The sequence below is a fragment of the Pantherophis guttatus genome, chromosome 2, assembly GCF_059756535.1.
Source record: "Pantherophis guttatus breed Tessera chromosome 2, ASM5975653v1, whole genome shotgun sequence".
In the NCBI taxonomy this organism is placed as follows: Eukaryota; Metazoa; Chordata; class Lepidosauria; order Squamata; family Colubridae; genus Pantherophis; species Pantherophis guttatus.
The window spans coordinates 187,229,702-187,254,216 of NC_142064.1; the positions used below are offsets into that span (position 1 = coordinate 187,229,702).

The window sequence follows — 24,515 nt, forward strand, 5'->3', positions numbered from 1 at the left end:
GCAGCTTCAACTTTCTCTAACCATAACGTGGAAGCAAGTTGACTAGGGCAAGACACTTCCTGAAACCCCTCTTCTGAGGAGGCCAGCTACCCTTATTCTGCTATGTGCAAACAGTTCTGAGAAGTAGGCAGTGGCAGCCAAGTTTTCCTCCTGCTGGATAGAGTTTGAAGTCATCTGCTCCACCTTGGATGGCAGCAGCTTCTTGGAAAGATGATGGGAAGGGGCATCACCCAAAGCAGGGAGCTTCACTCAGGGTTGGTTCTTGTTGTATGGAGATTCATGGTCCTGACCTTGCTGCCTTGCATTATTTACCCATCCATTAGGTGCAACACTGTCTCCTTCCCTCCTGATTTCCATGGGAGTCAGAATTCTACAGTTGCTGACTGCCCACCCTTCAACCTTTTTGCCTACCCATACATAGAATAGAATACAGAATAACAGCATTGGAAGGGACCTTGAAGGTCTTCTAGTCCAACCCCCTGCTCAAACAGGAGGCCCTATACCATTCCTGACAAATGGTTGTCCAGTCTCTTCTTAAAAATATCCAGTGATGGAGCACCCACAACTTCCAGCCATTCCACTGATTAATTGTTCTCACTGTCGGGAAATTTCTCCTTTGTTTCAGGTTGGATCTCTCTTTGATACATTTCCATCCATTACTACTTGTCCTGCCTTCAGGTGCTCTGGAGAATAGGTCAACCCCCTCTGTGAATGTTGTCTTCTCTGCCCTGTTTCTAGAATCTCAAAATCTTTTATGTATTGTGTTGACCAAAACTAGACAGTTTTCCAAGTTTGGTCTTACCAGTGCAGTATAAAGTGGTACTAACACTTCACGTGATCTTGATACTATCCCTCTGTTGATGCAACCTAGGACTGCATTGGGTTTTATATTTAAATAATTTTTAATTTTAAATTGACATTTACGACCTGCCTCGGATTTGATTGTGATGCCTACCTGCCCCCTCCCCCAAATCCATGTGCTATGCTCAATCTACCAAAAATAATTTTGAATAAGTATCCTGATTTTTTTATGACTTAGTGTAAGGCATGAACTAAGGCTGTTAGAGGTTCTTTCCATCTAGGACATGAAAATTACATGAAGTAAGCTTTCCTCTCTGTGTAACATAAATCTCTCATATGACAAATTTGACACTTCTTCATCTGTGTTAAAAGCAAACATAGAATGACATTTTGCAAGGTTTAGTTAAATTCAGCATGTAGTCTCTTTTGTTAGATCAACATTATTTTTTGCAAGTTTCCAGGAGTCTAATTAGGAATGACATTAAGCATGTGGTTTGCCTTTGCATTTTTTTCACAGTAGATAGCAACTGATGAACACTCTGAACATTTCTGTGGAAATAATTTGACTCAGATCCATAGGGGGCAGCTGCAAAGCAAAGCAACAAGTGCTTTGCTTCACTGCATACCCTGGTACAAACATCTTCTGAGCTTGCCTTGAGGATCTCAAGAGGGCCACAGCTATGCCAAGCTTTGGAATAGTTGCTTCATGACTTGGTGGAGCAAATCTCACAGGCCTTCTGATCAAGTTCATGGGATGTGCAGATAGCTGCTTTAGCTTTTTCTTCCGGTACCGTGATCTTAATGAACTTTACTCCTCCCAGAGGTATTTTAGACTAGAAGAAAGTTCCTATTAGTTTGAACAATTCATTTTTCATTTTTCTTTTTGGGTGCTCTCAAGTCAGTGTTGGCTCCTGGTGACTGCCTGGACTGCCTGCCCTGTAATTTTCTTGGTAAGAGTCAAGAAGTGGTTTGCTATTGCTTACTTTCTAGGGCTGAGAGAGAGGGGACTGGCCCAAGGTCACCCAACTGGCTTTGTGTCAAAGATGGGATTGGAACTCTTGGTCTCTTGGTTTATAGACTGGTATCTTTAACCACAATGCCAAATTGGCTTCATTGAACAATCCTACTGCATTATTATGGTTTGTCACACAGTTAGCCAGACGTTCAGACTGGATTTGGCATTTTTATCCACAAATTGAGTCCTTCCCCAGGACCTGGGATAGGTAGATATTGATATTGGGTGGTGTTAGTGGTATCATCGCAGGATGTAAGCTGTTCTGAGTAAAGCTACCTTTTGCAATTGACTGATGGTGAATTTGTCAATGCCAATGATGTTCAGGTGGTGCTTTGGTTATTTTAGGATTGCACCCAAGGCACCTATTACTATTGGTAATTTTATTTCTATCAGCAAGTTTTGTATTTTGTGATCCCCCCCCCAGTTCTTTCTCTTCTTTTCTGCTGCCATGTCCACTACCCAGACATTTTTTGGTATTTCTTATCAACAATTCTGGATCAATAAATCTGGGGTGTTATGTGGCAGGTACTTGTCTATTTCATTTCATGCATATGACTGACACACACAGCATGATCACACTCCTGTTGATCTTCTGAATCTTGGAGTCTTAGTGGACAACCAGTTAAATATGAGCTAGCAGTGTGTGGTGGCAGCCAAAAAAGCCAATGTAATCCTAAACTGCATTAACAGAGGGATACAATCAAGATCAAGTGAGGTACTAATACCACTCTATAAAGCCTTAGTGAGACCACACCTAGAATACTGCATCCAGTTTTGGTCACCACACTATAAAAAAGATGTTGAGACTTTAGAAAAAATGCAGAGAAGAGCCACCAAGATGATTAGGGGACCGGAGACTAAAACATACGATGAACAGTTGCAGGAACTGGGCATGGCTAGTCTAGTGAAGAGAAGGACCAAGGGAGAAATGATAGCAGTCTTCCAATATTTGAAGGACTGTTACAGAGAGGAGGGGAGTTGACCTGTTTTCCAAAGCACCTTGGAATAATGGATGGAAACTGATCAAGGAGAGATTCAACCTAGAAATAAGGAGAAATTGTCTGACAGTGAGAACAATCAATCAATGGAACAGCTTGCCTTCAGAAGTTGTGGGAGCTTCATCACTGGAGGCCTTCAAGAAGAGATTGGACTGCCATTTGTCAAAAATGGTGTAGGGTTTCTTGCTTGGGTGGGGGGTTGGACTAGATGATCTACAAAGTCCCTTCCAACTCTGTTAATCTGTTATCCTGTTATCCTTTTCATGAAGTGAAAAACGAAGGTAAAATAAATGTTTAGTGGGTCAGCCTTATAATTTTGTTGAAGCTGATTGAAATAAGGTAGAAATTTCTTTGCCCTGTGTTTTTATTGTTAATGTTGTCAACATTTTATGATGACACTGTGATAGAAAACTTCTGACCAAAGAATCACAGGAAGTAAAGCCTCTTGTGATCAGCATTTCTCCCAATTAGGTGCTCCTGTTTTTCTGACTGATGAAGATATCTGTGTCCCTCAAAAACTTTCATACCCTTTATCTGACAAAAATTGCATCTGTATAAGACACGTTCTTATCATTTTTCTCTTTCATTTCGCTCTATATGACATTTCCACAGTTTGATCCTTCCTGGAGGCATTAAATTATACCGTACATAATACTAGCCTTGTTGAGTGTATTGCCTGAGGATGATGAGAATTGTTAAGAAGCTAGCTGAGGATGACTGACCTATTGCAATATAGTTTGGCGTGAAAAGCAGTGAAATTGGTAAAACGGGGCATAAAGATTAGCTCTTGTTATTAATGTGGGACAGATGCCAAATCATGCAAACTGCAGTGATGTAGACACCCTTATATCCAGAACATCGGAGAAAAACAATTTAAATTTCATTGCAGAGAAAAGATACATCGATGTGTGGAAAATATTTAAAATGTGTCGAATTACAGGACCAGTCACCCTTAAGAGACCTTGTGGAAGAAAAATTTAAGGAAGAACACAAACATTGAAGAGTGTTCCGTGCAAGTTGGGGGGCACTGGACTAAATTAGATCATTCCATGTTCCTATTAAATGAATATGAAGTTTAGTTAAAATAATAGAATGGAAAACATTGAGATCAAAATGGAAAGGGTAGCACAGTCACCATTTTACCACTCTTTCTTACCAAGCCCATGCCTTATTACCTTTCTTTTTTTCCCCTCCTCCCTCACCATCCTGAAGACAAAGTGGTTATTAAGTAAGAAAGTGGGTGTATTTTACAAGCTTTAAAAAAAGGATCCATCACTGCAAAACATGTCCACCCCCATTTTGTACTCCTCTCATCCATCTTGCTCTATTTTGGTCTTCCTAAGAAACCTATTACCATGGCATCAAAGCACTGAAACCTCCTCCACAGCCAACCTGCTTTAGACATCTTCTGCCCTAATTCAAAAGAGTTCTGTGTTGTTCAACAACAACAACAACAACAACAAAATCCCCACTAACTTCCTCCTGGTTTTTCTGTCCTGTCTTCCTGCTCTTAAATTTGTGTGCATCTGTGTATCCCAACCCGCATTTTCCTTTCAGCCTTATCCAGGTGCTTCTTTTGTTATCACACAGCAAGGAACATATTCTAAAAGTGTTTTATGAAACTAAAGAAAAATGAATGGCATTAATAGCAACAGCACTTAGACTTGTATACCGCTTCACAGTGCTTTACAGCCCACTCTAAGCAGTTTACAGAGTCAGCATATTGCCCCCAACAATCTGGTTCCTCATTTTACCCACCTCAGAAGGATGGAAGGCTGAGTCAACCTTGAGCCAATGAGAAACAAACTTCTGGCAGTTGGCAGAATTAGCCTGCAATACTGCATTCTAACCACTGCACCGCCCACCTCGGCTCTTAACCTAGCCTCAGCATCCTGTTGGTTATTCTGACTATAGAAATTGGCATTTAAATATGTTAAGATACATATTTAAGAACATATTTTTGTTAAAAAACCAAAATTCAATTCTCCTGTTCCACTTAACTCTACCTGTTCCAAACTGTTTGACTGTTCCACCAATATGTTGGTTAGCAGGTATCTTGCTCAGTGGAAAGAATGCATGAAACATCAGGAGCATTACTCTTTTTGGGGGGGGGGGAGGAAGAAAGTATTCTGAAATCTGGTGCTTACATGAATGGAAAAGCAATATTCAGCAATAGGAAAGGCTGAATTAGTTGGATCTATCTGCAGCTGAAAGCTGGAAATACACTGGATTGTGCTATCCATTATGGAAGGAGACTGAATCAACTGAGAATCTGAAAGGCACATATCAGAATCAGGGAAGAAAGTGCTGACAACTCTGAAAATACCAGCCTAACTGGTCTGAAGCATGCTATGTAGAGACAGACAAAGTAAACATTTCAGACAAGGAAAAGTGATAAAAGTGCAGAGTCATCTACTTCTCTAACAACATCTATTGCTCATTGCGGTGGATGGATTTATAGGTGCAGAAAGTTGGTGCATACAAAATTGAACGCCAGCATTCCAATGCAGTGTAGCATGGAGATCCCATGACTTCATAGTTGAGCAGGACAATAGCCAAGTCCATGGGAGGCACCACGCAGCACACCTGTCAGAAGCAGGTTGACAGCTACAAAATCGACATGTTCTTAGGTGCCGGTTTCATGGTCACAACATTATTATTTGTTTCCTGTGGATATTATCCATATATATCAGAATCGGAAATTTTTAAATCAGCCGGCTGACTGATTATTGGTGTCCTTTACCTGCATTCATTAGAAATGAGGCCAAACGTGCTAGTGCTGTTAACTGACCGTGTTTAGAGATGAGGTTGAGAGCTGATTCTCTCAGAAATTTCCCATAGAATCGCTTTCAACTCTAACTGAATGTATTTCAGCCAAGCCTGCTGCAAATCCTTTCACTAGCAAAGTCTTTAAGGAGCTTCTCCCATTCCCTGCATCCATGGATTTACATCCATGGATCTAATAAGTAAAATATAAACTTCTAATTTAGTAGAAGATGAGAATAGCTTCACTAGTTGTATTCAGAACCAATAGTCACCTAGCTATTCAGACGGTATCATATTGGTACAAAAATAATAATTAAAGGATAACTGTTGAACTTAATGGTAACGAATTTCTCGGTCCCGAGACTTCTTTAGCTTGGTCAACCACAATCCACTCCCAGGCAATACATGCCAGGCGGTTCTCTTCTTTGCAACCGACATATACTGAATAATCCTCCTGAGTGAAAAATGCAGCTCCTCATGGTGCCCATTTGCCAAACTATCAAAATCTTGTGTCTTCTTTTCTTTACCTCCTATTCACAAGTGGTCATTCCTTCCTTGTTTGAAAGCTTTTCCTCTTATCTCTCTTTATCTTTTTAAGATGTTTTTTAGGCGTAAACTTTCTGTCTCTCCCTTCACTTGAAAATTTTGGTTCATCCTTTTCTTTCTTCATTACTTCCAGGTTAATTTAGAATAGAATAGAATAGAATAGAATAGAATAGAATAGAATAGAATAGAATAGAATAGAATAGAATAGAATAGCAGAGTTGGAAGGGACCTTGGAGGTCTTCTAGTCCAACCCCCTGCTTAGGCAGGAAACTCTACACCACTTCAGAAAAATGGTTATTCAGCATCTTCTTAAAAACTTCCAGTTTTGGAGCATTCACAACTTCTGGAGGCAAGTTGTTCCACTGATTAATTGTTCTAACTCTCAGGAAATTTCTCCTTAGTTCTAAGTTTCTGGTCTTGTCCTCATAATGGAAGTATCTTGTAACTCACAACTTCACAGCTTTTATATTTTTTCCTAAACCTGAAGTTTTTTTATTCTCAACTCTTTGGAGACAATCTCCTCCTCTTCTTTGGAGGTCCCCAATTCTGATTTTCTCACAGATTCTACACTATCTGCCTACAGGCTCCTTAACTCTTCAACTGTATTCCTATTTATCTTAACATCTGGGGATCCCATTTCTTCTTCTGACTCCTTTTAGTTTCATCACCCTGCACCCAATTATTAGCACCCAGTTAATTTTCTAGCTTCTCATGGCAACCCTCTGCAATCTGTCTGAGATTTATTCATTTCCCAACTCTACAGATACACACTGAGCTGCATATCCTTGACAAATATGTCCTGACAAAAACTATTTTGGTTGTGTGTTCCCACAATGTTGATTTCATCTTGTCATTAGATCATGAATTAGACAGATTAAAGTTGTTTTTAGCTAAACTAGGATTATAGTTCTGTCGCTGTCCAAGGGCAGTCACAGATGTGTTAGGGTTTGACACCCATTATTTGGAGGCTAGTCAGGAGACTACTAACACTTGAATCAGAGGCAATAGAGGCAGGATAGGAAACGGAAAGGAGGACACCCAATTTCATGCTGGCCTCATTTTCTGCTAGTTGAAGAGGTGGAGAGCGCTTCAACTCACTTGTGGGGAAAGACCCTATAGCTTGTTTTCATGCTAAAGATAGATGTTGCATCAATGCAGTGACAGGAAAAGAAAATGTGATCAAGTTTCTTGTGGGCCATATTGTTCCGCTCCAAAAACTTAGGTGATTAGGTGAACAGTAGGCAAGAGTTAAAACACATGTAATTTGTTTATCAAAACTGGATATATTAAATTATTTAAATTCAGTTGATTATTTCTCCATGTTTGTTCCTTGATATTCTAGAAAACATTGGCCTAAAAATTAAAGATCTTGAATTATATTACTTAGTATTTGATATATTTATCTAACAGTCAAGGCGGCTAGCATGGGATTCGTAGTGATTTTTTTTGGGTAGCCATGCTTGGTGTTTATGTTTTGATCTTTGCTTTAAGAGTTCCCAAAGTACCTGCCATTTGAGGGAGCTTACAGTAGTTTCTTAACATTCTGAAAACTAAGTCCTCAGGGGATTCTTTGAAATCTCTTAGCAAGCCTGGATAAGCCATGGTCAAATTCAGCATGGTTCTCTTTCATTGTTTTATTTTAACCCTTCATCTTACTGTAAGAGTGGTTCTAATGATACTTTTCTGCCTTGTACTACAACTAGAGGCTAATTTTGACAAATTGTTACTTTATGGATTTACTTTATGGTTACTTGGATGGATTTCTTGAAGGACTTAAAATGCTGCCTGTCTCATTAGTTTCCCTCTTTCTATTTGGAGCTGAACCGTCTTTCTCTTGTTTAAGCATTAAGGATGCCTTTTGGGGAAATTTGGAAGCCAAGGCCCTTAAGACCATATGATATAAATGGATGAGTCTGGGATATTCTGTGTTCTTTCATTTTAGGAGTGGAATATTTCTGCAGAAAAGAAAAATCATTTTTGGGTGAAAATCTTGTCACGTACTAAATTTTGGGGATGGAACTGGAGGATTACAAAAATACATTCTCAGCGATCTAAGGGATACAAGTCCTGCTGTCAAGGCAATACATGTAGTCTTTGTTTAATGACCACAAGTTTTGACCCGCAAGTCTGCCAAACGGGACATTGCTTGACCATAACTGGTTTACCATCTCATTTCCACTGTGGTCATGAAGCAAATAACCCATGATTGTTAATTGAGATATTTGTGACTGCAATTTACAATTTTACTGCCAGCATCTCCATTGACTCTGATAGTTGGAAAGTAGCCATGAAGCATAAGGCAGATGGTGGCCTTATGACTGCAGGACTCTTGTGACTGCAGGATGCTGCATCTGTTATAAATGAGCAGCATATAAATCTGATAAATAAATAAATACCTCCCAGCTGCAGAGCAGCCAAATACTGAGCCCCTGGGGTGCAGTTCTCGTAATGAAGTATTGCGGGCAAACTCTGCCCACAACCTGCCATTCGATCCTGATGGGTTCGAGATTGACTCAGCCTTCCATCCTTCCAAGGTTGATAAAATGAGGATCCAGATTGTTGGGGGCAATATACTGACATTGTAGACTACCCAGAGAGTGTGGTAAAGTGCTATTGCTATTGCTAAATCTTAATCTCTTGATAACGGGGATGCAGTCCTGTGAAGAATGATTGTTAAGTTTATTTTTTCAGTGTTGTTGTAACTTCAAATACTTGCAGGGCGGTTGTTGAGTGTGAACTATTATGGATGATTCCTATTCCCACTGTCGGAAAGAAGAACTCAGTGAGGGCTAGAATACCTGTATCATGGTCAGTCACCTAACTTGTATGACAAATGGTCCCTTACATTGACCAAACAGCTGCTAAAATGACAGTAATCCATTTTCTGTAGAGTTTTTAGGGTTCAGTTAAATGCTGCCTGAATCAAAACCACTACTGGTTGAAGCTATTATTCTGCCTAGAGCAGGGCTGTCAAACTCATGGCCCATGGGCCGGATGCGTTATGCGCTGGCCACGCCCATGTCAGGGGTGGGTTCTACTCACCTTTATTACTGGTTTGCAATGGGGCTGCACGCGCACACTCACTTTGCTCGCACGCACACATGCTCTTCTGCGCATGCGCAGAAGTGTTCTTATGACGTCAGGGTCGGTGGGCGGAGCCTCCCTCCAGTTTTACTACCGGTTCTATAGAACCAGTCCAAACCGGGGGCAACCCACCACTGGCCCATGCCCAGTTTAGCGAAGGGGAAAAAGTCATGATATATCACGTGATGCCACCATGACACCGCGAGTTTGACAACCCTGGCCTAGAGCAATACTTATGTGATGGCATATAGGAATGACTTAGGGAGGCAGGATGAAGGTCCTCAGGTGGGAGAAAAGCATGGAAGCATTTCAGAAGGGGCCATCTCTAGTTTTCTGGAAGCTAAAAAGAGAGGTGGGGAGGATTTCCTTCTGAAATCTTCCCCTCCCTTCCTCCCCGGCTGCTGACTAAGCTGCCTCTTATCAGACTGTTGCCTAAGCTGTGGCTCTTCCTTCTGTCTCCAAAGGCCATTTTCACATTTCTTCACAACCTAAGACTGGGACCTCCCTATTCCAAAGGTCAATAATTGAAAGCATTGCTGTTCTATTCAAGCAACCCTTTCCTGGTTTAACAAAATACCCTTTGCTCTGAAACTTCCGGTTTGGCGTGGCGGCGAGACAGTCAGGGAATTAGCGGGCTCTGACGAGCTCCACAAAAACCCCGACTGACGAACTGCCGCCGATGGGTCTTCAGACCAGAACCGTCCTGCAGGGATGGGGAAGAAAGAGAGGCACCTCAGATGACCAAGAGGAACAGGCAAGTTCCTTGGAGGTCGGAGGGAACTCTCTGTGACTTGGCAGGGGGCAGCTGCCACAAAGCTGGGACAACCGGATCAAGTATTGAGCAGGAGGAAAGTGGAACGGAACGGAGTTTTTCGAAGCCGGGTGAGTGACAGCCAACCCAGGCTTGTAACAACATCAAGGGAAACATCTTTTAACTACAAGACCCCTAGCGATAAATTAGCAGCTAAGGAACACGGGGGCAAAGAAGATTTTGAAACATAACTTCAAAGAGACAAAAAACCTGATAGAAAATTGACTTTTGAATAAAACTAATTGGAAACGTTAAACATTGAGACATGGTCAAAGGATTGGAAGAGTTTAAATTTGGACTGGACTTTAATAAAAAGATTTGATACTTTTAAAACTAAACAGAAAAATAGAAGCCTAATAAGGTTGTTATGTAACTGAAACAAGATGGATACTTGTTAAACAATTAGAAATTGTGGATTGCAGAGAGACACCTTCTGGAGTAAAAAGGAACATTGCAACTTGGTTTTTGTTTTGGAAAATTGTGAACTTTACAGATAACAACCGTGAGAATTTGTGGAGGATGATTTCTTTGTCTGCAGGTGGCTTGACTTTGGGGGAAAAAAAGAAAAGAGGAACCACAACAGAACTCTTATAATTGGGATAACATCAACTTAAAAAGAATAAAATGGCACAGGAATTAGATAAGGAACAAATTGATGTATTTGACTTGGAATGGAAATAAGAAAAATAATTAAAATGCCACATGGAGGACAACATTTGAGGACATTGAAGCTGAAATGAAGTATACGCAAGCAGACAAGAAAATGAAGAAACCAGACATAATGGCTGGAAATAAAGAAGACAAAGACAACGTGATTAAATATGAATAAGTAATATACAGTTGGATAGTAATAATAAAAAGGAGGTTTTTAGAGACTATATTGTGAAAAACAATAGTTATAAAGATGATTACACTGGGATTAACAGTGAAAGAATTGGGGAATATGGGGTAAGATAGAAAAGTCCAGGACTTTGATCTATAAAATAACTATATTGAGATTAATAATGGTTAACAGAAATATGAGAAGAATATGTTATAGATACTTAAAATTGAAATATGGATGGAAGCTATAATATATGAGAAATAGACTATTTTAAAAGAAAATATATCAATGGACATAATGGGTCAATTTTTATTAAGATGTTACATGGTATTACTTGAGAGTAATTGATGACTATAAAAACTGGGATATTGTTTAAATACCTATAACAATTGCAATAATTTGAATATTTTCAATAACTTTAATATTTTCAATATTTTCAATATTTTTGATAATACAGGTGAAACTTGAAAAATTAGAATATCGTGCAAAAGTTCATTTATTTCAGTAATGCAACTTAAAAAGTGAAACTAATATATGAGATAGACTCATTACATGCAAAGCGAGATAGTTCAAGCCTTGATTTGTCATAATTTTGATGATTATGGCTTACAGCTCATGAAAAGCCCAAATTCACAATCTCAGAAAATTAGAATATTGTGAAAAGGTTCAATATTCTAGGCTCAAAGTGTCCCACTCTAATCAGCTAAGTAAGCCATAACACCTGCAAAGAGTTCCTGAGCCTTTAAATGGTCTCTCAGACTGGTTCAGTGGGAATCACAATCATGGGAAAGACTGCTGACCTGACAGTTGTGCAGAAAACCATCATTGACACCCTCCATAAGGAGGGAAAGCCTCAAAAGGTAATTGCAAAAGAAGTTGGATGTTCCCAAAGTGCTGTATCAAAGCACATTAATAGAAAGTTATGTGGAAGGGAAAAGTGTGGAAGAAAAAGGTGCACAAGCAGCAGGGATGACCGCAGCCTGGAGAGGATTGTCAGGAAAAGGCCATTCAAAAGTGTTGGGGACTTTCACAAAGAGTGGACCGAGGCTGGTGTCAGTGCATCAAGAACCACCACACACAGACAGATCCTGGACATGGGCTTCAAATGTTGTATTCCTCTTGTCAAGCTGCTCCTGAACAACAAACGTCAGAAGCGTCTTACCTGGGCTAAAGAAAAAAAGAACTGGTCAGTTGCTCAGTGGTCCAAAGTCCTGTTTTTTGATGAGAACAACTTTTGCATCTCATTTGGAAACCAAGGACCCAGAGTCTGGAGGAAGAATGGAGAGACACACACTGCAAGATGCTTGAAGTCCAGTGTGAAGCTTCCACAGTCTGTGTTGGTTTTGGTGGTGTTGGTCCACTGTGCTTCATTAAATCCAGGGTCAACGCAGCTGTCTACCAGGAGATTTTGGAGCACTTCATGCTTCCTTCCGCAGACGAGCTTTATGGGGATGCTGACTTCATTTTCCAGCAGGACTTGGCACCTGCCCACACTGCCAAAAGTACCAAAACCTGGTTCAATGACCATGGGATTACTGTGCTTGATTGATGAGCAAACTCGCCAGACCTGAACCCCATAAAGAATCTATGGGGCATTGCTAAGACAAAGATGAGAGAAATGAGACCGAACAATGCAGAAGAGATGAAGGCCGCTATTGAAGCATCCTAGTCTTCCATAACACCTCAGCAGTGCCACAGGCTGATAGCATCCATGCCATGCCGCATTGAGGCAGTAATTGATGCAAAAGGGACCCAAACCTAGTATTGAGTACATATGCATGCTTATACTTTTCAGAGGTCCGATATTGTTCTATGTACAATCCTTGTTTTATTGATTTCATATAATATTCTAATTTTCTGAGATTGTGAATTTGGGGTTTTCATGAGCTGTAAGCCATAATCATCAAAATTATGACGAATCAAGGCTTGAACTATCTTGTTTTGCATGTAATGAGTCTATCTCATATATTAGTTTCACCTTTTAAGTTGCATTACTGAAATAAATGAATTTTTGCACGATATTCTAATTTTTCGAGTTTCACCTATCTAAGCAAAAAAGAAAAGAAGACTGAAATAATATAGGACTATGAATTACAAATAAGAATTACTCAAACTGGTTTTTTAACAAATGGTATGGTTAAAGAGATAGAATTGTGGGAAATAATTGGAAAATTGTATTATAGTCTTATTTGAATTAAGAACTATGTTTCAATGTTAAATTGCTATATTTTTGGGATTAGAGATAGGATCTAAATTTGATGAAGTAATAGGGAAATAAAGATTTATTGAACATTATACAAAATAAAAATGTGGGGAAGTTTTAGAAAGGGAAATAAGATTTTGAAACATAAACATGTTTGACCTGTATTCTTAATAGTGAGGATTTAGGCTAAGAATTGTGAAATGTATTATGAGGTATTAATTGAATTGAGATTTAAAATGGATTAATAGAAGGGTAATTGTTTTGATGAAATAAATAAGAGTAAACTTTTTACAAGATGGTAATAGGGGAGATAGGTGATTTAAGATTAAGTATCGTTAATAGTGAGGATTTAGGGTAAGAATTGTAAAATGTACTATGAAATATTAACTGAATTAAGATTTAAGGGGGGGTTAATAGAAGGGTAATTGTTTTGATTAAGTAAATTTGACTTAATTTTTTTTAAAGATGGCATTAGTTGAGATAGGTGAGTTAAGATTAAGAAATAAGTGTTATGGCAAAATAGAATATACAAACTTTTGTTAAAGATGGGGGGAAAAAAACCCTGTATAAATTGATGACCGGATCAAGGCTCTGTTCCGAAAAGATGTAATTTGTGTGTTGGAAAAAATAAAAATAAAAAACTTTTTGCAAAAAACAAAACAAAAACCCTTTGCTCTTTTTCTAAACTGCCATTCTAAAGCAGGTTGCCCTCATTCTGTGGCCTGGTAAATCTCAATCCCAAACCATTATTGGGAAGTGGCCTAGAATCTTTCAGTTGTGGGACCCTCTTTTTAGCCCCCTCTCACCCTCTTTGATGCTCACCAGTTGCAAAAGGCTGCGTTGAAGTGCACACTATTCAATTCTGAGTGGTTTTGCCTAACATTTCTGAATCCTGTTCAGTTCGCTGGATGTTCTCAGTCTTCCTTGATTTGAAATCAAGTGTTGGTTTCAGCTTGTGTGTATCGATTTATATGGCTATTTCCAGTGGTGAGATTCAAATAATTTAACAACCGGTTCTCTGCCCTAATGATTTCTTCCAACAACCAGTTCACCAAACTGCTCAGAAAGTTAACAACCGGTTCTCCCAAAGTGGTGCGAACTGGCTGAATCCCACCACTGGCTATTTCCCCTTCATCCCATACCGCTTAGATATGAAACGACTTTCCATTCATCCTGTATTGCTGCTAATAAAGCTGCCAGTTGCTGCCCCTTTAAAGCTACATCACCTACCTTTAAAGCAGGCAGGACTATGTCCATCTCCACGTTTTTAAAAGCTCACCTTCGGTTCCAGGTTCTGTTCAGTAAGGCCTAGGTCATCAATTACGAAGGTAAAGCAACATGAATAGCACATTGTGCTGATGACAAGTTTCAAATGGCAAACAATGGCAATCAAACCATGGCAGATAGCTTCTGTACCCTCTAGCTTCATGTGTTTGGCAGCTGAGTCACTGCACAGTTGAGGTAGGCAGTAGGTTTAGCTTTTATATGAGCCATAGCACTAGCTCCGAATAGCTGCTTCTGTTGGATTGGAAAGGTTTTCCTTTGTTTTCAAACAATTCCTCTGGAAAATAATTACAGCAGCAAATAATGAGCTAAAGCTTTCTCTATGCCAAGGCTCCTGCTGCTTAAAGGCAAGTAATCATAAGCCGGTCATGGTTTTGCATCAAGGCTGTCAGATCTTTGGGCCAGGAGTCTCACTGGATGCAGCCAAACTGTCCCTCTGGCTCTGCAAACCCCTTTATTATCAAATCAGCCACCTCTGGTTTTTCAAAACAGGCACATTAATGTAAATGGATGAAAACTGGTCCCCCCCTCACTTTCTCTGTTCCCTATTGCCTCCCCTAGGCTCTGATATGCGAGCCCCGTTTTTTTTTTCATTTTTCTGGTTCGCTTTTACAGCTGGCATCTTCCCACTACTGTTTTCAGCGTGTACAGCATTTGCCAGCAACTCTATCTGCACATTCTCAAGCGATGGCTATTTTTGGCACAAGTGTGTCTCATGAATGTGTATTTGCATTCACATGAGGAAGGCATAAATAGACACCTCCCACCCACCCACCCAACTAATGATGCCTTCTCAGAAGGATTCAGTTTTAGAAAAGAGTTCAGTTAGGCGATTAGATGCTATTGTGGGAGGCATGATTATCCTTGCCTGTTCAGGAATGTCTTTGCGATCAGGGTGTTTTAAAAGAGGTTAATATATTCCTCTTTCAGAATCTTTATTAGTCGTTGAATCAGATTCTTGATACTTTTCAACCGGAAAATATAAAAAGGGACTTATGGTATTTGGCACTACTTTGGAAAAATCAAAATATCCCAACAGAGGAGGCTATTATAAAAATTTTTTGGAATGTGCGGAAGCAGATATGCTAACTAAAAAATTAAAGGATAGAGAGCAAACACAAGTAGGTTTAGCTTGGGAAAATTTTTATAAATGGTTAGAAAAGAGGAAACTATAACCCACATTAGATGAGGAATGGTATCTATTGAGAAACTTATACCGTATAAGATAAATGAGGTCGGATAGACCTAATTGATGTATTAAGGTATATAAACTGTTCTGTCTTCTCCGGATTATAATATAGAGTTATAGTATCGATTATTTGTTTATTAAGGTACTACATAGAAGTATGCTTGTTCATTGTTTTATTGTTCTTTGTGTGTCATTTTACGTTGTGTTGTCTTTTCTTTTTAACTGAAAATGTAAATAAAGATTATTAAAATAAAAAAGAAAAAAAAGAAGTGATACTTTTCATACCAGTAGTGATTTTTTTCCCCTTACAGAATAAACACCAGGCATAACCTGATATGGATTTGGACGTTAAAAGGGAGGAAATGAATTGCAACTTTTGGCCTCTCTCTGGTACCCACAATATAAAATGCTTCTCTCTGCTGCACATTTCCTATCTGCACCAGAAGGACATTCTGGAACATATGAAGCTGCCTCCCATGCATTATGTTGATTGCTTATTTTTTTTCGTTGTGATTTTATCAAAATGTATTAAAATAAAAAGGTAAAAACTAATGCAAACTAAAAAAGAAAAGAAAAGAACAACCAGGAAAGGAGGAAAAAAATTAAGACAATAGAAAAAGAAAAGAAAAGGACTATGTAAAGAAATGATTTCCCCCTTCATCACAAATATAAATTATTTTAATAGCTTATCCCCTACTTTTAAAATACAACAAATGAGCTCTTCTTCCCATATCCATCTCTTATTAAGTAACAAATCCTTACAGCCTCATTGTTCAGTCCTGATCAGCAAAAGTCCCTTAAGGGTTATTAGAGATAACAAGCTACCTATTTCAACCTTGATCAACTAAGCCAACTTTATACTTCTTCCTTTTAACAATCTTGATCTTTAATCCCTTCAAATAATGTCTTAGAACTGATTTATTTTTTTCTTTTCATTGTTTCTTCTCACACAATTCTTCAAAGCTTTAACAAATGCCTTTTGTAAATCCAACATAAGAAAGTTATTCAGGTGACTCTTTTGGTTAGTTATTTATATATCCTTTTTAATTATTTGTATATTGTTATTTGATTATCGTTTTTAATTTAAAGACCCTAGCTGTTTCTTTTGTATGTCCAGTGTAGCCTCTTTTTCCACATCATTCTTGAAGCCTGTCATTTGAAAATCCATTTTCAGATCAATCATAGCCTTCTCTGGTAAAACTTGTTCCATTTCCATAATATATTTTAAACACAGTCTATCTATAAATACGAATGCTCTTAGAATTAGCTTTTGGGCCCATTGTTCAAAAATATCCTTGAATATGTCCAATGTTAAAATATTTTCCTTCATTCCATATTAGTAAATCAAATGTAAGTGTCCTTCTCCTTTAAGTAATTTCTTCTTCTTCTCCTTTAGCTTTTAAAAAAAAATTCATATAGAACTCAAGGTGGTGAGCATCCCTAATATTCTTTCCCCTGCCTATTTTCCCTACAATAACCACCCTGTGAGTTGAATTGGACTGAGAGTAAGTGACTTTATTCCATGCGGTTTTGGCTCTGCTTCATGTCGCCATTTCTTCCCCTGGAGGTCAGCAGTGCATTAAGTTGATGATTTTAAAATCTAAGCCTGGTCTGTCGAAGGGCTTTTCCCATGGAGTTTTGCTCATGTAGCATGTCTTGTTTCTAAAAGAAGGCAAGCTTTATGAAACGGGCTGGATGAAGGCAAACTGAAATGGGGCTCAGAGTTGCATGCATATCTAACAACCCTGATGAGATAACCAAGAACACGAAATGGCATAAGTACACACACTGCAATGCTAATCAGACTTGCATTAGTAGCTACACACACACACACACACAGAGTGTATAAATACGTATACACTGTGTGTGTATTTATGTAGTCCTTGATGTATGACAATTGAGCCCAAAATTTCTGTTGTTAAATGAGACATTTGTTAAGTGAGTTTTGCCCCATTTCACAACCTTTCTTGCCACAGTTGTTAAGTGAATCATTCCAGTTGATACGTTAGTCACATAGTTGTTAAGTGAGTCTGGTTTCCCCATTGACTTTGCTTGTCAGAAGGTCACAAGTGGTGATCACTTGACCTTGGGACAGAGCAATGGTCATACCTGTAAGTATGAACCAATTGCCAAGCAACTGGTTGAATTTGATCATGTGACCGTGGGGATGCTACAAAGGTTGTAACTGTGAGAAATGGTCATAAGTCACTTTTTCAGTGTCGTTGTAACTTTGAACAGTCACTAAATGAACTACTGTAAGCCCTTCCTACAAATTATTCACAAGAAACAGAGCACTCACTCGGCACAGCTCTTTGCAGGCATTACCCAACCTTTATATAATACAAGGAAGACCTGGAGTTTGTGTGACTCCTTCTTGTCCTGTGAGCTGTTCTGTAGGAGTGGGCCAACACATTTCTGAACTCAGGAACCTAGTAGCAGAACTTGTAGCTGCCCAGAAGCCAAGACTCATAGAACTTTATGCAATGTCCCCTTGTCTTCTAGAGATGTCCATGTTTAAAAATAGCACTTGTAGACAGATACCATGGGTAAAGTCAGAAGACGAAGCATTTCTGCCTCTGTTTTGCACATTCTATGATGTGTTTTGATGTGTTAGTGCATTCTGGCAGTCCCAGAATGAACTGGAAACAGGGGAGATTATTAGCACTATGAGTCCTAATGAATCAGAGAATTGTGCTTAAAGCTCATCTCGCTGGAACTCCAGGGTCCAACCACTTTTATAGGTTAACCTATCTTACATCTGGGAAGTAGCTCTTCTGTATATTAGCATGTGTGTCAAGAGAAAAAGGGTAAAATAAAGCATCAAACCTGCTATTCAACAGGGAGAAGAGCTTGCCTCAAGCCACATTAGAGGTCTTCAGGCAGCAAAATCACTCCCTGCTCCCAAAACATGCTGATAATATGTCCTCTTTTTTTCTATCTTGTAACCTGGGGTGCAGCTTTTGGGTTTTTTTTTTTTTTTTTTTTGCTCCTTTAGAATGCAAACTAAAGTGTTTTTTTCCAGACATGATTTGGTCTGGAATAAAATATTAATAAAATATTAATATTAATTAATAAAATATTAATTAAATATTAATTTTCTTACTTTCCAAACGTTTAGAGGCAGTTAGTGTAGGTTCTAGAAGAATACATTATTTTGTGCTTGGCAAGATATTGAGATGAACATGCATTGTTCTTGAAAACTTTCCTTATGCTGTACGCCAGTTACAGACATCCAGTGTTGCATTAGTTTCATTGGTTCTATGCAATCATCCAAGACTGTTAGCTCCAACATTTATTGAAATGACACCGCAGGAGCAATGACAAAACTTGCTCGTTTACTTCAGGCTAGAATGCACAACCTTTGAACTAATAAAGGGAACAAAATCAAACTGCGTATATAGCGCTACTCTAAACATCAGTCACAGCTAGTTTATGTGATAGAATTGTGATTCTTTTTATTGCTGAGGCTGGGTAGACAGGGAGAATCTGAGAGGTTGGCCTCCATCAATCATTGTGTAGGTGAGAGCCTGCATGCAGGGAAAAGGAAAGACTCATAGGTCCTTCTATTAAGTGAGAATTGCTCAGTGAGTCTATTCCATTACCTCCCTTGGAGATAATGTTTTTGAAGCTGAGTGATTTTTAATTTCTAAAAAAATAAGCATTCTGAATTCTAACATAAATGGAAAGTGCAAATGGAAACATTAAGGTATAAGAAAGATGTGATAGCTCAGTTTCATAAGTAGTAAGGAAAGGATGGTGGCTAAACCATGCTTAAAGCTCGTTAGAATACGAAACAAAACGAAGCAAAGTGAAGCAAAATTCTATTTGTTCCTGTTTACAAATTAATTGTAGAGGTTTTGAACTTAGAGCAATATGGATTTTGAATCGGCTCCATGCTCCTAGTCCTTTATTATTATTTTTTTTAGAACTAACAGTGATAATAGAATTGACACTACAATTGGGATAGTTTTTGCATCTGAAGAACATTGCAGGCTCATGCAGCATGAGGTTTACTTCTGAGCCACACAAAACAAGAACTTCCCATATTGTTGGTGAACTCTTGTAATCATTGGTGAGATTCTAGTCTTCTAAAGAGGCTGAGCCCGTTAGTAAAATTTAAACATTTTAAAAAGTAGCAGATCGGACCTAGAGCCTATCTCGCATCTGGTTGCTGATCCTTACAAACAATGAGTAATAATGGATGTCCAAAATAAAGCCCATTAAATAAGGTTAAATTTCTTAATTCTCAGAGATGCTATTATAATTCTTTTTTGTAGGAAAGGTTGGGTGACCAGTTTGGCTAGACAGGTCCAGTGGCAAGGTCTTGTGATGTGACATTCTCTTCTGATGAGCTGAACTAGAGATAATGTGATGGGAATACAAAGCTGATATTTCAGGGCTCTTGATGTTTGATTCTGGTTGTATTGCTTCTGTAATCATTCTTTGTTCAGGCTTGCCATTGGACAGGTTCAGTGACGATATAGAATTATGTCTCTTGGACGGTGGTGGGCTGTAGTTCTGAAATCGCACTGTTTTCACTTGCTGAAAATAGAATGAAGAAATCTGGAGTTAATTTATTCCCAGAAGGCTTCCAGAAACATTGCTATGCCACTGTAGAAACATGTTCCCAAACAAGCAAAGTAAATTCTGTTCTACAATTTCCCTAGAAAAATGTGAAAAGACAAGTTACTTTATCTCTCTCATAAAATATTATCTGTAATACTTGAGCATATTAGGCAGAAATTTGAAAGGCAAGTTAATAGTTGTATCTACAGAACAGTGGTGGGTTTCAAAATTTTTTACTATCGGTTCTGTGGGTGTGGCTTGGTGGGTGTGGCATGGCTCGGTGGGTGTGGCTTGGTGGATACTGCAAAATCACCATTTCCTCCCGATCAGCTGGGACTTGGGAGGCAGAAAATAGATGGGGGCGGGGCCAGTCAGAGGTGATATATTCTGGTTCTCCGAACTACTCAAAATTTCCGCTACTAGTTCTTCAGAACTGGTCAGAACCTGCTGAAACCCACCTCTGCTACAGAACTAGCTTTGTCTTAGAATGTTTTTGTAAAGAAGCAAACATTTCTGAGAGGTACATCATGTGAGTCTTCTACACAATTACTGAGCCATTTATAGCTGGATTATAATAAGAGAGATCAGTAGCTGAGAGAAACCCTTTGCATGGAATAGAAACTGTGCTGTGGACTAGGAAGTACAGATTAGTAACTCTTAAGTAGATTTATGTAAAATCATTCTTTTGATTTAATATGGAAGTAAAATCAGTGTACCCTACAATGTTCTTCTGAAGAATACTGAAATAGTATTTGTGAAATTAACTAAATTTTAAATAATACAATGTATATTATCAGCATTATAGTACTAGGTTAGTAATAAAAAAATGTTTATTAACTCCAGTTAACTTCAGTCTTAAACATATTTAACTCCAAAATATAATCTTCAGGAATAAGGACGATTTCATATGTGTTAGGAAAACAGTCTGTATATTGTATACACTTGGTGTTTTTATTGAAAAAATAAGGTAGATTTGTCTACCTGGTTGAGAACTGCTTCCTGAGAAATCATGAGTGATTTCTCACTCATAATTCTTAATGTGATTAGAAGAGGAGAAATCATTAGATATGAGGGAAACATATCAACTATGTTTAATTTAAATTTAGACTTTTTCCAATGAAGAGCCCTGGTGGCGCAGTGGTTAGAATGCAGTATTTCAGGCTAATTCTGCTCACTGCAAGGAGTTTGATCCTGACCAGCTCAAGGTTGACTCAGCCTTCTGTCCTTCTGAGGTTGATAAAATGAGGACCCAGCAATATGCTCACTCTGTAAACCGCTTAGAGAGTGCTGTAAAGCATTCTGAAGCAGTATATAAGTCTAAGCCCTGAGTCCTATATTGGAGAAGGGCGGTATAGAAATTTAAACAAACAAACAAATAAATAAATAAATAAATAAGTGCTATTGCTAAGTGCTATTGCTAATAGGCCAAATGTGGGTCTTGGTCCCAAAAGTATAACACATACCACTAAATTATTACAAAAGAAATTGCCAATAGTTGGTATTAACTTAACATTTGAGAACTATAACTCTGTTATTGCAGGGATAGACTCTATTATTACCTTCTCAGTGGTGTTTTTCAAAGTGTCTGGTTTCACCAGAATGGAAGGTGGAGCAGATACAGGTGGTTTCACAGCTAGTTCATTCTTTGGGACTTCACTGGTATCCAAAATGACTGAGCTACACACAGAAGGAGCTCTGCTATTTCCGTTTCGGGGCAATAGCACTAAGGAAGAATTATTACAGATGCTCAGTTTGATTCCTGTATCACCCATGCCAACTCCTCGGGGCAAAGAGGAAATAGATTGATATATTGGAGTTTGCTGAGATCGTGCTGGAGTTGGAGGATGTCTCTGAAGAGAGTTGGTTAAAGGAATAAGGGCTCCTGGTTGCAAAGGTTTCTGTAAAGATCCACCTGGGAGGACAAATAATTAAAGAGAGGAGGGTTAAGATAACAATAAGCTCTTCTAAACCACATTGTTGAGAATTCATAATATGAGGATTCATATTAAAAAGGGTGAGAGAAATTCATTGAATTGCAGGATTTAACTGAATTCCAGACTTTGGGTTGATCAGCACTATGTGGCATGCTACTAGAACGCAAAGAGCTGTTAGGAAGTTACAAGGGTGAGTTAACACTGTAGTAGAGCACATGGTTTGCATGTAGCATGTTTGAAGCTCATTCTCTCCAGAACTAATGAACCCCAGGAGGCAGCTTAATCTGTGCTCCTCTCGTTCCATTGGCTACTAGGAAAATGATATGTCTCACTGATTCAACTCATTTTCCCTTTTGCCTTAGTGCTTAGTGTTTTATCCTAGAAATGCAAGTTCAGTAGTCTAGACCAAGGGTCCCCAATCCCCAGTTCGTGGCTTGGTACCGATCCACAGCTCATTGGGAACAGGAATGTGCAAGGGATGGGCGAGCACAAATGCATGAAGCTACATTTGTGCAAGCAGTACATGCAAAACCACCCCCTCTCCCCCCTCACTGATGCCACTGCTGCCAGTCCACAGAACTGGAAAGGTTGGAGACAACTGGTCTAGACTTTACATGAAAAATATTTACTGGGAACCCTAGCAAGTCAGAGGAGACAGCACTGGACTAAGATGAACAATAGTCTGACAGAGAGGAAGACATGCCCGTATATTACTCTCCTCTTTTTAAATACCTACTCAAACTCAAGCTTCAGCAGGAATTTTGTTGAAGGTTTGAACTGAAATAAGTACTCAGCATGTGCCTTGGAGCTTGCATATATTCATCCAATTAAAGTTGTATTTGTCTTTCTTCTCTCTCTAAGGATTTTTTTTAATGACTGAAGCACAGACATGTTTTTCTAACTATGTACTTTGTAAATGGGATCATGGAATTTGCTTCACTTGATTACTCATTTCATTTCTTTTATTTGTAGAAACCACATTGGTTTCATCACTCGTAGTTTTTATTTGCCTCCACCCCCCCATTTTTTTTTGTATTGTCATTTGTCTTGCTTTGCACTGGCTGCAGCAGATTGATTAAATAAAATAGCTATTGGGAGCAACTAAGTGTCACCTATACATGCTGCTCTGTGGCAGAATGTAGAAAAATTGTGACCTATTCAAAAGCTCCAACTTTGATGTTTCTTGGTGACTCTCCCAATTTTTTCTTAGAATGCCCAAATGAATAACAAATGCCCAAAGTATTAGTAATAAAGAAGGCAGAAGAGAGTATTTACTGTTCAGATGCTGATACAAAGGCTTCAGAATAACTCACCAATTCCCAAATAGAAACAAGCGTATAGAAAGGAGTTCTTAGTAAGAGTCTCATTCATACCCTTTGTGCATTTAATTTGAAGACTGAATCAAATGGATTCTGCTAAGCATTTCATTTGTTCTAAAACAAATGCATATAATGGACTGTAAAATACCATGTTCAATTATGATGCCTAATAATAGTTACTATTTTCCTCCAAGCTCATTTTTTGTGCCTAGCAGATTATTTTCTGCCAATATAACTCTACAGTAATTCTACATAAATATTGTTCCAGGAGTGAACACTGGCCTTGTTCAGTTTCCAAGAACCATATAGCATCAGATTTTTAAAGTTGCTGCCAACATTTCTTATTTTATCCCTTCAGTCTCTAAACAAAGACATGGAACATAGCAGGGAGGCATAGAATTTTAACTTGATTTCTCCCCTCATAAAAATTTATCTGTCACAGAGTGTCTAAACATTTGATCCTCCTACACTTTTCAGATCTTCTAGGCACTGTATAAATACATTCTTGTCTTTGGGAGGGCAGACTTCTGATCCAGCTTATTATGTTTACTACATTCACCCTGCGTTTTAATGTATAATTAAAGATTTCTCGTCATATCTCTGCCTTTGGGGAGCAGGCCCACTTGTTTGTTTCTCATGTTAGGACTTACTCTTCTTATTGCTACTCCGTCCTCTTCTCAGTGATGTCGTGTGCCCTGAAGCGCTGGGCAAAGTGAGATTCCTCACAGGTGAAGCCAGAGATTTTAAAGATCTGCTTTGCCCTGGATGGTTCCCTGAGATGCTTCCCTGGGATGAAAGTGTAGATAATGTCCAAGTTGCATAAAGGGAGGGCATCTTTGAATCAGGGAAGCTGGAGGATTTTCTGTTTGTTTGGGAGAGCAAAAAAAGAGGGAGAAAGGTGATTCATTAGCAAGCAGATACCTTTCAGGTCATTTACATAGGAAACATATGTTACAATTCAAATTCAGGAATTTTATTTACTTTTTATTAGAAAAGGCAGATCATTTCACAACAGCAAACATTTGTACATTCTGAACCAAAATACTTTTGCAGATTATTTTAATCTTACATATCTTTTTTTAATTTAAATAAACACCAGATTTTCTCACCCATCATTCTTCCAGACATTGAGAATTGTAATGTTGCAGGTTTTACATTTCCACAAAGCAAAATAAA

At 38.6% G+C, this 24,515-nt stretch overlaps 1 protein-coding gene across 3 annotated transcripts in view; it reads right to left on the reverse strand.

Annotated features, from left to right (window-relative positions):
* Positions 1–16,182: 16,182 nt before the first annotated feature.
* SH3RF2 (SH3 domain containing ring finger 2) overlaps positions 16,183–24,515 on the reverse strand; it is a 100,371-nt gene continuing 92,038 nt past the window's right edge. For all 3 annotated transcript variants that reach the window (XM_034405015.3, XM_034405023.3, XM_087887426.1), the window contains exons 8-10: positions 23,990–24,201; positions 21,646–21,998; positions 16,183–20,062 (exon numbers count right to left, since the gene is read on the reverse strand). In XM_034405015.3, coding sequence (XP_034260906.1) covers positions 19,760–20,062; positions 21,646–21,998; positions 23,990–24,201 — 868 coding nt within the window. In that variant the 3' untranslated portion in view covers positions 16,183–19,759. The remainder of the gene's footprint in view (positions 20,063–21,645; positions 21,999–23,989; positions 24,202–24,515) is intronic.